The 14,870-nt window shown below is 35.2% G+C and overlaps 1 protein-coding gene across 4 annotated transcripts in view; it reads left to right on the forward strand.

Moving 5' to 3' along the window:
* ANO5 (anoctamin 5) overlaps window positions 1–4,100 on the forward strand; it is a 119,519-nt gene extending 115,419 nt beyond the window's left edge. For 3 of the 4 annotated variants that reach the window (XM_077114230.1, XM_077114231.1, XM_077114233.1), the window contains one exon: window positions 1,953–4,100. In XM_077114230.1, the coding sequence (XP_076970345.1) occupies window positions 1,953–2,174 (222 nt within the window). In that variant the 3' untranslated portion in view covers window positions 2,175–4,100. The remainder of the gene's footprint in view (window positions 1–1,952) is intronic. The other variant, XM_077114232.1, reaches the window with a different exon arrangement.
* Window positions 4,101–14,870: the final 10,770 nt, after the last annotated feature.

Here is a 14,870-nt window from a genome sequence, read left to right on the forward strand (position 1 = left end):
TTCTCTTATTATATTTTTGTTTGTTTTTCCTCTCTGTCTCTGTCTTTGTCATAGTTCCTTCTGAATTCATCACGCTTTAATTTCCATACTTACCATCAGAAGTTTAAATCCCCTTTCAGTCTGGGTACATTACATCAGGAATTCTATTGTATGATTTGAGAGGATTTGTTTGTTTTTTGTGTCATCCTGGACTGCTCCTCACCATCATCCTGGGACTTCTCTCCACCTTTGCTTGTACTGAAAACGATATTTCCTGGAATTGAAGTTTTCCCCATTTTTAGGTTAATTCCATATTTTAGTGGAGTACCGTTTAGTAATTTTCTGAAGAACAATTTGGGCAATTTTTTGAGACCTTGAATATTGACAAATTATTTTATTTCTTCATGTATGATTAATTGGGTAGAATTAAAGTTTAGAAATAATTTTTCCTGAAAAATTTCCAATCAACTTTATTTAGGTATTCCTGAAATTTTGGAAGACAATACTCCATTTTCTTTCTTCTTCCAATGTTTTTGATATAAAATGTGATACTATTCTGATTCTCCTATGTGTTTTTAGTTTTCTTTTTTTAAGTCAATACCATCCCTACTTTTACAAAACTTTACCAGACAATTCCTTGACATTGAGCTACATTCATTGATCTAGAATCTTAACTGAGCCCCCCAGGTTTGAAAACTTACCTTCTTTGCAATTTAATAAAATGTGTTTGTTTTATCTCTTAGATAATTTTCTTCCTTTGTCAGTTCTATCTTTCTGGAACTTCTATTATTCAGATAATAGAAGGGATAAACCTCTCGTTTTGGAACTCTGTAATCTATTTTCTCATCTACAAAGTAATGGATTAATATATTTGTCTTTTTCTCTACCATTTCTTTGTCCCTTTATCTCTGTTTCCTCTTAGTTCCTGTGTGTGTTTTTCAGTCTTTACCTTTCGTATTAGAGACTTTCCCACATATTTGGTTGCAATCTGCTCATATTTAAGTGAAGCACCAAAAAACTGAACATAAGGTTGTTGAGTGTATGAGGGGATGTGACTTGGTGAGTTTCACTGTAGAATGATAAGGCAATGTGCTCAACTTCTCATTGGGGATCTAAAAAATTATTTTAATATCTGTAGTTTTTGTTTCATAGGCTAGTTATTCTCCTCAGAGAAAAATCCTCCAGTCTTCTACTTCTTGAAATATTTTATGACTGCCTGTGTTCTGAGAGCTGAGCAAGGCAGGGGACTAGGGATCTCATGATATAGTAGGATTGAGTTTCAATCCTGTTTTGAACATGGGGCATTACCCCCATCCTTTGCTATGTCTGCTAACCCTGGAGACACAATTTTATGGTGCAATTTCTCCAGAAAATGAACCTCTCAGCTGCTTCCAGAGTAGAGTGTTGAGGAAGGTCCCTGGATATGGATGGGGAAGAAGCGCTACGAATTTAACTGCTCTTTATACCGAATTTTACCTAATCCTCTTGTTTACTACTCCACCCCGTAGTTGTACCTTCAAAAGTCCTTTGGATCTTATTTCCTGATCTTCTCTGATGATCTAAAATACATTTTATTTTTTTCTTGATGGTATCACCAATTGCAAGCTTAAGTGCCAGCTTTCTTCTCTCTATTGAGTCTCCCATTTCTTTGTATCTTTGTGGGTCGTAATTTTTAATTTTATTCTCTTATATATGTTTTTTAAGTTTTTAAGAGGGAGCACAGATATAAAGAGTGTGCAAGAACTGTGTATGACTGGAAGCTCTCTAATGGCATATTTTAGTGTATGTTCATCTGTTTAATGTCAAGCTTTGTATGACAGTTCCAGGAAAAGGACATGTATGCCTATTTGCCTGCATACCTCCCATGTTGAGCACAGTTTATTGAATGAACGAAATGGTTTTTAAAAGTGACTTCTTGCGGAATATCTGGCAATTCTAATAATGTCTGTGATTTTCTTTTATGTTTCCCCTAGCATGTTGTATTTTTGTTTAAATTTTTGGTGGCCTGGATGATCCCTGATGTTCCAAAAGATGTTACTGAGCGAATCAAGCGAGAAAAGTTAATGACTATCAAGATTCTCCATGATTTTGAGCTCAACAAACTAAGAGAGAATTTGAGAGTGAATTCTAATCTGTTCGCCAAGGAAGTCATGATTCAGGAAAACAAATTACAGCTGGCTAGTTCAACAATGTAATCAGCGTGAAGAGCTAGCAGCTGGTTGCCAGTTTCACTTCCTTTTTTACCCCACACTTAGGGCCAGGGGCCAGAAGCCATGTGTCAATTTTAATCCCTTGTTTTCTAAACTGAAAGTTTTTATATTCTTTTTAGAAACCAAAATTATAATATTGGAAGCGTACCAATTGTTGCTTAATTGACCTGGTCTTCTCCAGATATTGTTTGCTGGGTTCCTGTAAACGACTGTCAAAAGTGCAGGTAGAATCAGAATATTGGATAATCATGGGAAGCTGCAGTTTAAAATGAGACACTGGACTGGGACTGTCCATCATCTTCCGGTGCATCTGCACATTTTCATGGTCTTCAATTGGATTGTTTTGTATGAACTTCCATCAAGAAGAAAAAAAGGGAGTGGAGAGGCCTATTGAGCCACATATATCCTGCCATTTTAATATATGCAATGAAAAAAGCAAAATCAGATGACATAAGAAAACTCACATATTAAAGAATAGTGGGTAAAATATCATGCTATGGGTTTGTTCCTGAAATCGTGCTAAGTTAAACTGCCATCAGAATCCCAGAAAGTCCTTCCAGGTAAATGCAAAATTGATTTTTCAAGTGGCTCAACTGTTGGTTTTCAAGAAAAGACTTACAAGTTAGTTCTTTAAAGATAACATTTTGGTAACAGTAATTTCAAGTCTGTGGATTGTCTTAAGCTGGAAAACAGCATTATAAAGGTATTAGATTGTTCTTTTTCTTCAAGTAAATGAAAGATATTATATAAAAGTGTGTTTTCTTAGTATTTAAGGAATGCAAGACGATGTATATTGATTAATTTATCAATCTTAGAAAATTGTTGGATTAATTTTTTTAAATCATTTTTCTTCTAGAATGCCTGTTTTACATCATGAAGCCTTTTTTGAGCACTAGCTATTTGTATAAGTTACAAATTGTTTATAAAATGCAGTCTTTTTGCTCTAAAGCAATCTCAGATATTTTTATGAGTTTAAAATGTTTACTATGAATACATCAACTCATCCGTTGCTCAGTGCCTTGTTCCTATGCCTTTTACATATGAGAAGTGGTATTGTTGGCTGTTGATTTGATGTGATGCAGCATCACAAATGTAAGTTTGTTTTGAAAACTTGCCAGTTTAACGCCAACTGCAAAATTTAACACAAAAAAGGATAAATCAAGTAAGAAAGAAAAGATGGAGGTAATTGCTAAGTGAACAAGTGTATTTGTTTAATTATTCCTCTCAACGATAGGCCCATGGATATATACACCAATTCTTGTTCTTTTATGTTAAAAAATGCTATATATACATATATATGCACACATACATATATAATATACCACTATAGAGTGAGAATTATAGTCCACTTATACAGTAATTGGATCTCTAATTTCAAATTACACTTCAGTTCCAAAAGAATACTGTTTTTTTAATTACACACACAGAAGAAATTTTATTACCAGTTTTTTTAATCTGATGCTATTAAACTTTTGTAGAATTGATAGTATTGAGTAGATGGCAGATGGTATTTATTAATGATTGATAGTAAACTTTTATAACTGGGGATTATGAATTTTATAAACCACGAGACAGTTGCCCCAGTAATAGCAGTACTTATTTTGTCACCCACTGGAAAGATTTTAGGAACGTTTTTTCGTAATTTGAAGTGATCTCATTATTTAAGGATGATTTCACATATAGGAAAGGTATCTTTCTTGCTTTAGTAAACCAGTCTAGGTTACCATGCAATAAGTTACAGATATTGTATCTTTGGTTTGTCATATCAAACTTTTACTATGATGTTGTACATTGCACACAGTTCATATTGCTTCCTTCTTGGGTGCTGATAAAAATAAAGAAGAGTATGGAATTGTTTTTTGGACATAAGCCTTAATTTTTATTTCTTAAAAGTAGTTATTTTTTAAAAAGTAGTTATATAGCTAGATTGTATGATAAATAAAAACAAATTTAACTCAAAATTGTCTGTACACTGCCCTTTTAAAATAAATCAATTCAAGTATTGGGTTTCTAGAATGTATGGAAGAGAAATCATTTTAATATAAGCTAATAATTCCAATAATTGGTTGATATTTTCCTTCTAAAAGGTTATGGGAAATTACTTTGTATTTATCTTTCAGTTTTCTACCCAGATGTTTCTCCTTGTTTCACAGATTATAAAATGAAATGGAGGTATTTCACTTCCCTGAAAGTTTGCTAACCAAAATCTCTAGATAGAGAAATAGACTCAGATAAATTTGTCTCCTCTCGTTAAGCTGACTGGATATTACAGGCTGGCCAAAATGAGAGCATTTGACCACCAAAAATGAGTTGATATTTATCAGCGTGGCACATGTTTTATTTTATTTTTTTCAGAAATATTCTGGGAAGCATTTGAGATTTTATTTGAAATTATTTTAAATGCCAAAGCCAAATATACATAACTTTTTTTCAATTGTTCTCTTTCAACTTTGCTTTCATCAATTTTTCTGTGTATTCAAGAAGCAGAAGTCCCTTCCAAAAATTTTATTTTGGTTGTATCCATCAAGAAGGGAGTGTGAATGAAATGATGTCTTATTTTCATTGCACCTCTTGACTCCTCCAAACCTTCAAGTTCTTTTCACCAAGCCCTTAAGCAAGCCATAAAAGAAAAGGCGAGCAAGGAAGTGATGTTGAAGAAGAAGAAGAAGAAAGAAGGAGAAGAAATGGGGCGAGAGAAGAAGAAGAGAGTCCTGTCCTCACGAATCCTGTGTATTTCTGCATGGGAGGGAATTGTGTGGTGTGGAGATTTGGTGAAGTTGTGGGGAGTAAGTGGAATGTCTCTTTCAAACCCATCTAATGAGGGAGAGAGAGAAACTAAAGAAATTTCTATTTAAATACTATTATGTGTCAAAGGTAAAACTCTGATTCCCAAAGTGAGTTTTGTAGTGATGGGTCCTGTCTCTGCCCTAATCTCTCTTTATTGACCCTATTAAATGGTGAGGAATTTGTGCTGATCATTCAAAAGGTGAATCTGTTGTTTTGAAGAAAGCTCTCTAAGAGCTGTTTTTACATGGTAATGTAATGTTATTAAAGAATTTTACTAAGAAAAATAGCATGGCAAAAGCACCATTGTCCAGGCTAAGAAGTTTGTTACCATGAATCACCAAATCTATTATGTTCTTTTTTCTAGACAGATTTTTAATTTTCTACTTTTGTGTGTAATAGATCAAGTATATCAGTTATTCCAACATTATGTAAAAATTGATGAAAATATTTTTAAAATGGTATGGTTTAATGTGTATGAGATTCCTGCTTCCAACCCAGCGAAACTGTATGACAAGGTGTATCTTTCCCTTGAGTAATTATGTGCTGTTGTGTTAATCTAGAAAATAAGTAGTCCTTTTTACTTTTCTTGGTTTTTTACATTTATTTTGGGGAGAATATGCAGGAAAAAGTTGCTCTTTAGCAACATGTAAATAAAACCCAAGAAATTCAAATTCACATAGTGAATAAAGTAATACTTAATTATAATTACATTTTGACAACAACTCTATTTGTTCTAAGAGCAAAACATGGGTATAATTTTTCTGAGTTTGCATGCTCATAAGTTTATAAGACATTAGTTTGTTTAAAAACATTAAAATGCATTATGTATAAATGTTTCATTCATAAACTACACGTTTGGCACATTTAGAGATGTAAATCCTTGATATAAGAGTTAGAGGGTGTAAAAATTAGAGAAGATGGTAGTTTTTGTTTTATTTGTTTCTATTGTCTATTTTGGAAGGTGTTCTTAAGCGTGAACAGAAAAGCGCAAAGAGATAAACAGCATACTGAAATATTTTTTCTTAACAAATTTTTTTTCTAGTCCCATCTCCAAAGAAGTACACAACAATCTTCATTAGAATTCTCTGGGATGCTTGTTAGAAATGAACATTACTAAATCCTACCACAGACCTCTGAAAACAGTCTCAGAGGTGGAGTTTTTTAAAGCTCCAGGGTTACCTTTCTTGGGAGGGTAGTGGTGAGGAACAGGAGCTAAAACTGATGAAAGTTTCATAAAAATGTCAAATTCCCTATCTTAAACCATTTTTTTATAGCTCTCAAACATTCATTTATTTCACCCTGTCTTGGATGTATGTCAAGACACATAGGATAAAAAATTCCACATTTTTTAGAACTGCTGTGAGTAATTGAAATGTTGACAGCCTAGGAACCCTAGACCTGCAGTTCTTACTTAGTTTAAAAAAAGAAAAAAGAAGGGATTAAGTGTATTTGCTTCTTACAATCTAGCCAATAAAAGAAAAGTACAGACTGGCCAAAAATAAAGGTAAACACACCACACACAACTACCATGAATATCATGGAATAAGGTATTTGTTATAGAAAATAGGCCTTGTGAAATTATAGAAGGAACCAAGAAGTAATTAGTCCGGCAGGAAGAGTTGGAGGGTAAGAGAAAGTTTACTCTTTAACTCTCCTCACATGCTGGCATGGGAGGGCAAATTGTAGCTTGCAGGGACATCAGATGCTGAAGTAAAGCTAAGAATGAAAGCTAGTGGAGAAGTCTATGGAAAGCTGTTTCTTCTGTATAGCTACTGCTTCTGTGAATCTGCAGCCAATCTTCACTCATGGGCCTGGGACCACTGCTGGTCAGAAAGGCAAGTAAGTCAGGAAGAGCTAAATGTAGGGTAGAAAAAAGCAAGGACAAGCAAGAACCACTGGACACCTTTGTGCATCATATCTGACCTCAAAGAGTAATGGCTGCTGCTTCACTTGTGTCTTACTCTTTTGGCAAATCTAATCTGATACCAAAAAAGAAAAGATGTCTGGGAAAGGAGCTCTGGCTAAACCAAGTTGACATAGCAAAAAAATACCATACAGACAAAAAAAAAAAAAAAAAAAGAGTAAGACTTGTGACCATTTGAACTACATGATTAACAAAATAGACTTTATATGCAAGTATGAAACACTATACTCAATAATGGAAGAAAAAAATATCTTTTCAATCACATACTAAACATTCACAAAAATTGACCAAATGCCAGGCCATTTAAAAAACAAATACCTCAACAAATTTCAAAGGACTGAAATCAGTTGGATGATTTTCTGTATCCACAGTAAAAAAATGATGACTAGGAAAATTACTAAACAAAATTGAAATAACTCATGGAGCCAAAAAGTTATCAAAATGAAATTTTAAAAATACTTTTAATTAATGGTGTGCTTGTTTGAAACTGTTGTATACCTCAGAAAAGGCATGTTCTTTAATTCTGATTCAATATTGTTGGGTGGGATCTTTTTTATTAGGTTGTTTCCACGGAGATGTGACCCACCCAATTGTGAATGGGACCTTTTGATTAGGTGGTTTCGATGAAAATACCCATTCAAGGTGGGTAGCTTACTAGAGTTCTTTAAGAGGGAACCATCTTGGAAAAAGCTTCAAAGCTGACACAGAGACATGAGATGCAGAAAGAAAATGCCCCTAGTGAAGCCATTTGAAATAAGAAGCCAGGAGAGAAAGATGCCACCATGTACTTTCCCAATTGACACAGAAACCCAGAACCCTTTCTTGAGTCAAGTTATCTTTAGTTTGGACATACTTATGAGCTCAGAACTGTAAACTTGAAGCTTAATAAATTCCGTTGAGCATCAACTCATTTTTGGTATATTGTGTTCTTAGCAACATTAACAAACTAAAACACATGGTATCAAAAATAACTCAAATTTTGTTAGATGCACTAAATACTTCTTACAAGTTGTTATGGGGGAAATTATAACCTGTAATTAAGTTATTCCAAAGGGGGAAAAAACAGCACAATAATTAGTCTAAGCGTATATCTGAAGAAGCTAAATAGAAAATTGAACAAAAAAGAAAGGAAAAGGGAGGAAATCATCAATTTAACAGCAGAAATTAATGAATTAAAAGATATAAGAGAACATTGGTACTTCCAAAAGTTCATTGTTGGAAAAATAGTGAGTTCTAGTGAGACTAATCAAGAAAGAAATAGAAAATATAGAAATTCCCAAAATTAGGAAAAAGAAGATTCTTCAGTGCAGAGTTTTCACACATTAAAATAAGAAAATTTTAGAAGAAATGGACATGTGTGGAAAAGTGAGATTCAAAAATGAACTTAGGAAGAAATAGAAATTCTGAATAGCCCCCATAACTATGTAAGAAATTGAATCTGAATAAAAAATCTTCTACCAAAATAAAATCTACTAATTCAACTACTTCAATAGCAATTTCTAAAATCACTCAAGAACAAGTAATACCAGTCTTACGAATTGTTCTAGTTTGCTAGCTGCCGGAATGTAACACACCAGAAACGGATTGGCTTTTATTAAAAGGGGATTTATTTTGTCAGTTCTTCAGAGGAAAGTCAGCTAACTTTCCACTGAGGTTCTTTCTTACGTGGGAAGGCACAGGATAGTCTCTGCTGGCCTTCTCTCCAGGTCCCTGGGTTCCAACAGCTTTCCCTGGGGTAACTTCTTTCTCCATCTCCAAAGGCCTGGGCTGAGCTGCGAGTGCTGAGATGAGGAATGCTAAGCTGCTTAGGCTGTGCTACGTTGTGGTCTCTCATTTAAGCATCAGCCAGTTAAGTCAAATGTCCTTCATTACAGCAGGTATGCCTCCTAGCCGACTGCAGATGTATATCAGCAACAGATGAGGTTCACGTACCATTGGCTCACATCCGTAGCAACAAAACTAGGTATGCTCACCTGGCCAAGTTGACAACTGAATCTAAGTACCACACGAATATTCCACATAGTAGAAAAAGAGGAATCATTTGTTGAGACCCAAGAGAAATGAGGAGTCATCAACATAGAAAGGGTAAGGGTAATTGGTTACTTAAAAGGAGATTAATCAAATATGTAAGTATAGTAAGAGTAATAGTTAGTTGGAGAAAGGAGTTGCAAATATTTAAAAGGAGAAAACTAGAATCTACCCAGTCATGTTATATTATAATTAGATGTATTGGACAGAACTCATTGTTTTCAAATATAGATGAATAAATATAGATAAAACTGTGTGACACACACACAATACACATATATATTACCTAGTTCTGTCTACTGAAAAAGCTTGGGAGCAATAATATCTCCATTGTTCTTGGGATAATTATCACTAGCTCTGTCAATATTGAAATTAGCCATAGCCCGTATGAAAGGCAGCTCAAAGGCCCTGATCTGAAGAGGTGTAGGTAGGAACAGACATGTGAACTGACCAGCTGACCTCAGACACTCTCCTCTGCCTTTTTCCTCTTTAACCCCTAGTGCTTGTTTTTCCTGAAGATTTAAGAAAAGAATTGCTTGTTGATTGAGAGAACAGGGGAGTCTTTGTTAATGATTCTGTGTTGCCTGAGACTATGTTGCACTTGCTTTGTTCCAATTGACATTTCCATATGGAGGAGGTGATTCATCTAGAGGAGTTCACAGAATGCTATAATGATGTTACTGAGTACCAGCTCTCCAAAGGGAGGCAAACTGAGAACATGTCTTCCAAAATGGAAGTGTTCAAACAAATGGGTAATGGATTGAAAATAAACTTGATTAATTTGCCTAAGAAGTTAAGGGTGAATATAACAAATGAAAGAAAAATTATAAAGTCTAAAAAAGGAAAAAGCATTAATATTATCTAATTAGGATGTTGAGTGATATTGAGATTTATTTTTATTTAATAGGATCTTAAAAAGGAATGGCCATCTCATGTCCTCAGAATTGAAACTGTCAGACTTAGGTGTGTGAGAGATTATAAAATTCAAGAAATCATAGTGTTGGGGAATGTATCAAACAAGAGAGCTCATACACAATATGGCATATTCATCTCCAGGCTCAGGCTTTTTGATTCTTTTCCACACAATTGCCACAAAATTTCTAACAATGTACTTCTAGACCCACTCCCTTACTCTGCCAAAACCTGAGTCCTTCCTAGAAATTTCCATCCTAAGGAAGGTGGGGATCAGGAGGGGGAAATTAGCAGTTGATTATGTACTGGGCACTGTTAGTCACTTCACATATATCATCACTTATTTCTCAACATGACTTTATAAAATGGGGATTGTTATCTGATCTCACACGTAAGGAATCTGAGGCTCATAGGGGTGAAATGACTTCCCAAAGGTACAATATAACCTGTGTGTTTGTTTTTAAACTTGCTCAAACATTCAGTGAAGTCGCTATCTGCTGAAAATTAGTGCACATAGTTCAGTGTTACAGTTGCAATGTTAATTATTTTTGAAGGCTTCCCTGGAAGATTTGTCATAGAGATTGGCATCCTGAGTCAACAATGATGAATTTTCCTTGTCACATTCTGCACACAAGAAGCAGGATGCTGTACAAAGCAAGCAAAGTAGAAGCAAAGATACCAACCAAGGGCCATGATAAGAGTGACTTCAGTGTCCTGATGCCAAAAGACACGACTCCATTATGTCAGCTGAAGGTCTCTTTGATAAGTCTCTAACGAATCCTGGATCCTAAGAAAACAGGGCTTGTTGAGTGGAAGCAAGATGTCTGCAGCAAGTGTCATAGCAACAGGAAGATTCCAGGGGTAAAGGAGACATAGGTTGAAAGACCTGGGCCTGACTTAAAGTTCTTGTCTTGGCAAAATGCTCTAGCTTAGAGGTTACTTTGTTTCTTATGGAATCACTAACACATTGAAGGTAGGATAAGGGGTTAATCTAAAGAGTTTTTAAATAGGGTAACAAATGAGGAACAGCTCATAAGCAAGTCATGTGATGTCTGTTCATAATCATTTTCACAGTGGCACTCCAGTTTGGTGTACTCTTTTCTTTCTTTCATCCTTCATTATAATTGTTTATTCTTTCTCACTCACTCCTTGTTTCCTTCTTTATTCCCTTCCTTCTTCCTTTTCTACATTTTTCTTGCTTTTAATCATCTAATCACAGCTAAAACCTTTCACAACTAAAACCTGTCCGATTTCTTGTTTGGAAGAGATATCCGATGTTCTAGGATATTATATCTAGGAATTATTCTGCAGAGTCAGGACAAAAATGTTTTGAAGGAACAGAAAAGACAGATGGAAAAATTCCTTGGTTCTGCAGAAATTGAGCTGCTACAGAAATGAGCAGGAACTATCCAAGAACTTTACATAGCGAATTCTTAATCATTCTTTTAATCATGTTATATCTAATGTTTATCAAAGCATTCAAATATTTATTTTAACTTTTAGCAAGTAACATAATAAAGAAGCATGAAAATATAAAATAGCTCGGTACAGATGAATAAGGCATTGTGGGAAAAGTATATGGCGCATCCCCAAAATCTAAGGTTATAGTTTGTATAGAGATGCTGTCAATCTTCATTATTGGCAGAGAAATATGGAAATCATACACTATTGAGTGAGAGAAAAAAGCAGGTTACATAACATGAATTAGCCCTATCAATTAAAATTTCTTATTTAACTGGAGTACAAATGACTTTAAAAAGGCATTTATTAACCCAGGTCATAAGAAGTTTTACAGATAGGAAGTTTCAGGACTAGTTCATTGACTCAATTATGCCATCAAAGACAGCTCGCCCTTCCTTCCTTCCTTCCTTCCTTCCTCCCTCCCTCCCTCCTTCCCTCCCTCCCTCCCTCCCTTCCTCTCTCCCTCCCTCTCTTCCTTCCTTTTCTGCTATCCTTCATCCAATTGGCTTTTATCTTCATTCTCATCATTTCATATTACAAGACAGCTGCTATAGCTCCAGCTTCACAGCAGTATTTGAGGAAGGAAGAAGGTGCATCAATCAGGGAGCTTAAGTTGAAAATGACAAATTCACTCTTGCCAGTTTAAACTCAAAAGTGATTTATAGTATATTCTGGGCTCATGAAACCGTCCCTAGGGTAAAAAGAAAAGGTAGACTAGGTTTTCAGTAGAAAATTCCCAAATCCCACTGCAGAACAGGTCAGATGAAACTGCAGCCAGCCACTTGCCACTGCTTGGCACAACATTCTAAGAACTTGGTTTTATTGCAACTTGAGTTTATGTTCACTTCTGCATCAGAAGTGTCACCTAGCCATGGGTGACAAACCATCCAGATTTGTGTGGGGCTGAGGAAGTTCCTGAAACATGGGGGTTTCTGGGTACTGAAGGGTGTCTGGAGACACAAGACTTTCAGTGGCAAAATCTTGAAAGTTCTGGGCAAACCAAGATGAATAGATCACCCTATCTTCCCTCCCGTTGGGAACTATCATTTTCAATGATGCATCAACCACCAGCCATCTATGCTAACAAAATGCTAACAGGTGTGCAGAACCTGATTCCTAACAATGCTCATTTCCAAATCAGTCTCATTTAGAGTAGGTCTGATAGATGGAACTTACATCAAGTGCCTGTCGAGTTACAGGATTATGACATCTATGCAGGTGAATTCAAAAGATAGCATGAAAAATGTATACTTCAAATAGTGAGGGGGCAGCGAGAACCAGTTTGCCTCTTGTACCTTCCATTCTGCCAGGAAACATATTAGCTTCTTAGAAGCTCTCATTGGCTAGAATTGGTTCACACAGCACAGGGGAGATGGAAAAGGAGTAGTGGGCTTCTTAGCCTTTATAGTATAAAGCCACAAGGGAGGAATGAGCTGAAAATTGTACTGGAAGAGTCAACCAACCACGTCTGTGGCAAGAACATTTAGGTAAAGCCACATACTTCTTTCAAGATTGACACAAGGTATTGTTAGCAGCAATAAAGTTGTGTTTTGTTTTGTTTTTTTCCTACTTCAATGTATGGTCTGCAAACCATCTGCATTTAAATCCCCTCAGATGTTTAAAAATCTGATATTTTACATTCATAATCCTGGGTCTACCCTGTATAAACTAAGCTATAATTCCTGGGAGTTAAGGCTTGGGGGAATATGCATTGTTAACAAATTTCCAAAGTAATTTTGATACAAATTAAAATCTGAGAGCTACCAATATGTAGAGACATTTCCCAAAATGTAAGAAAAGTTATATCTGGGGGGTAGGATTTTTAGTGAATTAAAATTTGTATTCCCTTGTTTTACTGTTTGAATTTTTATAATAAGCAAAGATTTTTAAAATCTGTTTTTTTAAAAAAAGAAGCAAGCAAAAATATTCATAATTTGTTCCAAGTTAAATGAAAGAAAGAATGAATGACTGAATGTGTGAACAAATGAATGAATGGCATGCCATGGAGAAGCAGAATATAAAATCCTAAAAGAATAATGGCAAATTCCATATATTGATGACCCGCTTTGGAAAAGCGATAGCATAGGCCCAAAACAGGTCACATGTAAAGGGTTGTAATCAAACCATGTGAAGAGACACTATGGACTTTGATTTGGCCTAGAAAAGAAAAGGTTCAAAAGTGAGGAAATGGTTTGATCCGACTAAGTAATCTTTGCAAACATGCTGCTTCACATTTTTACCGTATTTATTTTTATAAAGCCATCCCTCACTTTTTATGTTATTTAGAGCACACAGCAACTGCATTCTAGAAATGGGATAGTATCGTTAACTCCATTGTTATACATGAAAAAAGATGGCATTAGACAGTTCAATGCAGTTTCTCATGCTGCGGGTTACTAACAGAGTTTGATCTAGAAAACTGGTGACTTGTCTCCCGTCACCATGTATCTTCCACCATAATCAAATAACTGCCTAGATACTTAATGCAATGGCATCAAGAAGAAAAAGGCTATTGTACACAGTGAAGGGTGCAGCTCCAGTGCCCTTTCCTCTGTGAAGCATGCTTGTCACCATCTAAAAAGAACCAATTTTGTCCTCCCACTGCCACCTTTACAATCCTCTGCCTTGGTTCTCATGACACATCAGTGCAGGTGTTTCTGTCTATTTCCTCTACCAGATGGAAATGTCTTAACAGTTGAAGCAGTCTTACTCATCTTCATATTTATAATATTTATCATAGTACCCAGAACACTGTGATTTCTTAGTATTGGTAAATGAAAGGATGGAAATTTGTGCATATCCATGCTCCTTGAATCCACATTTAGGTTATACCTCAGACATTTAAGGACTGTGGGTCTTGCAAATGCAGTTTTGTCATCTGAAAAATATTGTATCACTATACTACTTCATACTATATGATACTGTACCATATCATATCATACTATACACTAATTCGTAATAAGGTAATAAAAAATGAAATATCACATATAAAGCACTTCAAACACTGCCTAGACCTTAATAAATGGTCAATGATATATAATGCTGTACAAAATTGAGTGTCATATTGATATGGTTTTTTATTTTTGTTCTTGTTTGTCATTGTGATATTTACTGATTTTCAGTGTTCTGATTTTTTTCTCCAACTAGAATGTAAGTTCCATCAAGATGAAAAGTTGTCTATCTTGGTTGCCCTGTTATTCCAGTGCCTGCAGTAGAGGTTGGCACATAACAGGTACTTAATACACACTTTTTGAGTAAATAAATGAATTGAAATTTCATGGAAATATGTTAAGGAATCCAAGAGTGCCTAATTTTTTATTTCTTCTGTGAGTTCACTGAGGGAATTTTATACATAAGGATTCCAAGATGAACCAAAGGACTTCTTTATTAAAAGTTTTATAAGTGCCAGATATCCTGATATAGACAGGAGGGTCATATCTGCCTAACTTACTCCCTCAGTTGCATTAATGAAGGAGTTGGAAAGGGACAACACAAAGAGTGGCCTGAGGCTTTAACACGATATTCAGTCCATCCACAAATGTGGCCTGATTGATGTTATGGATTTCATC

The sequence above is a fragment of the Tamandua tetradactyla genome, chromosome 8 (genome assembly GCF_023851605.1).
Source record: "Tamandua tetradactyla isolate mTamTet1 chromosome 8, mTamTet1.pri, whole genome shotgun sequence".
NCBI classification, from domain to species: Eukaryota; Metazoa; Chordata; class Mammalia; order Pilosa; family Myrmecophagidae; genus Tamandua; species Tamandua tetradactyla.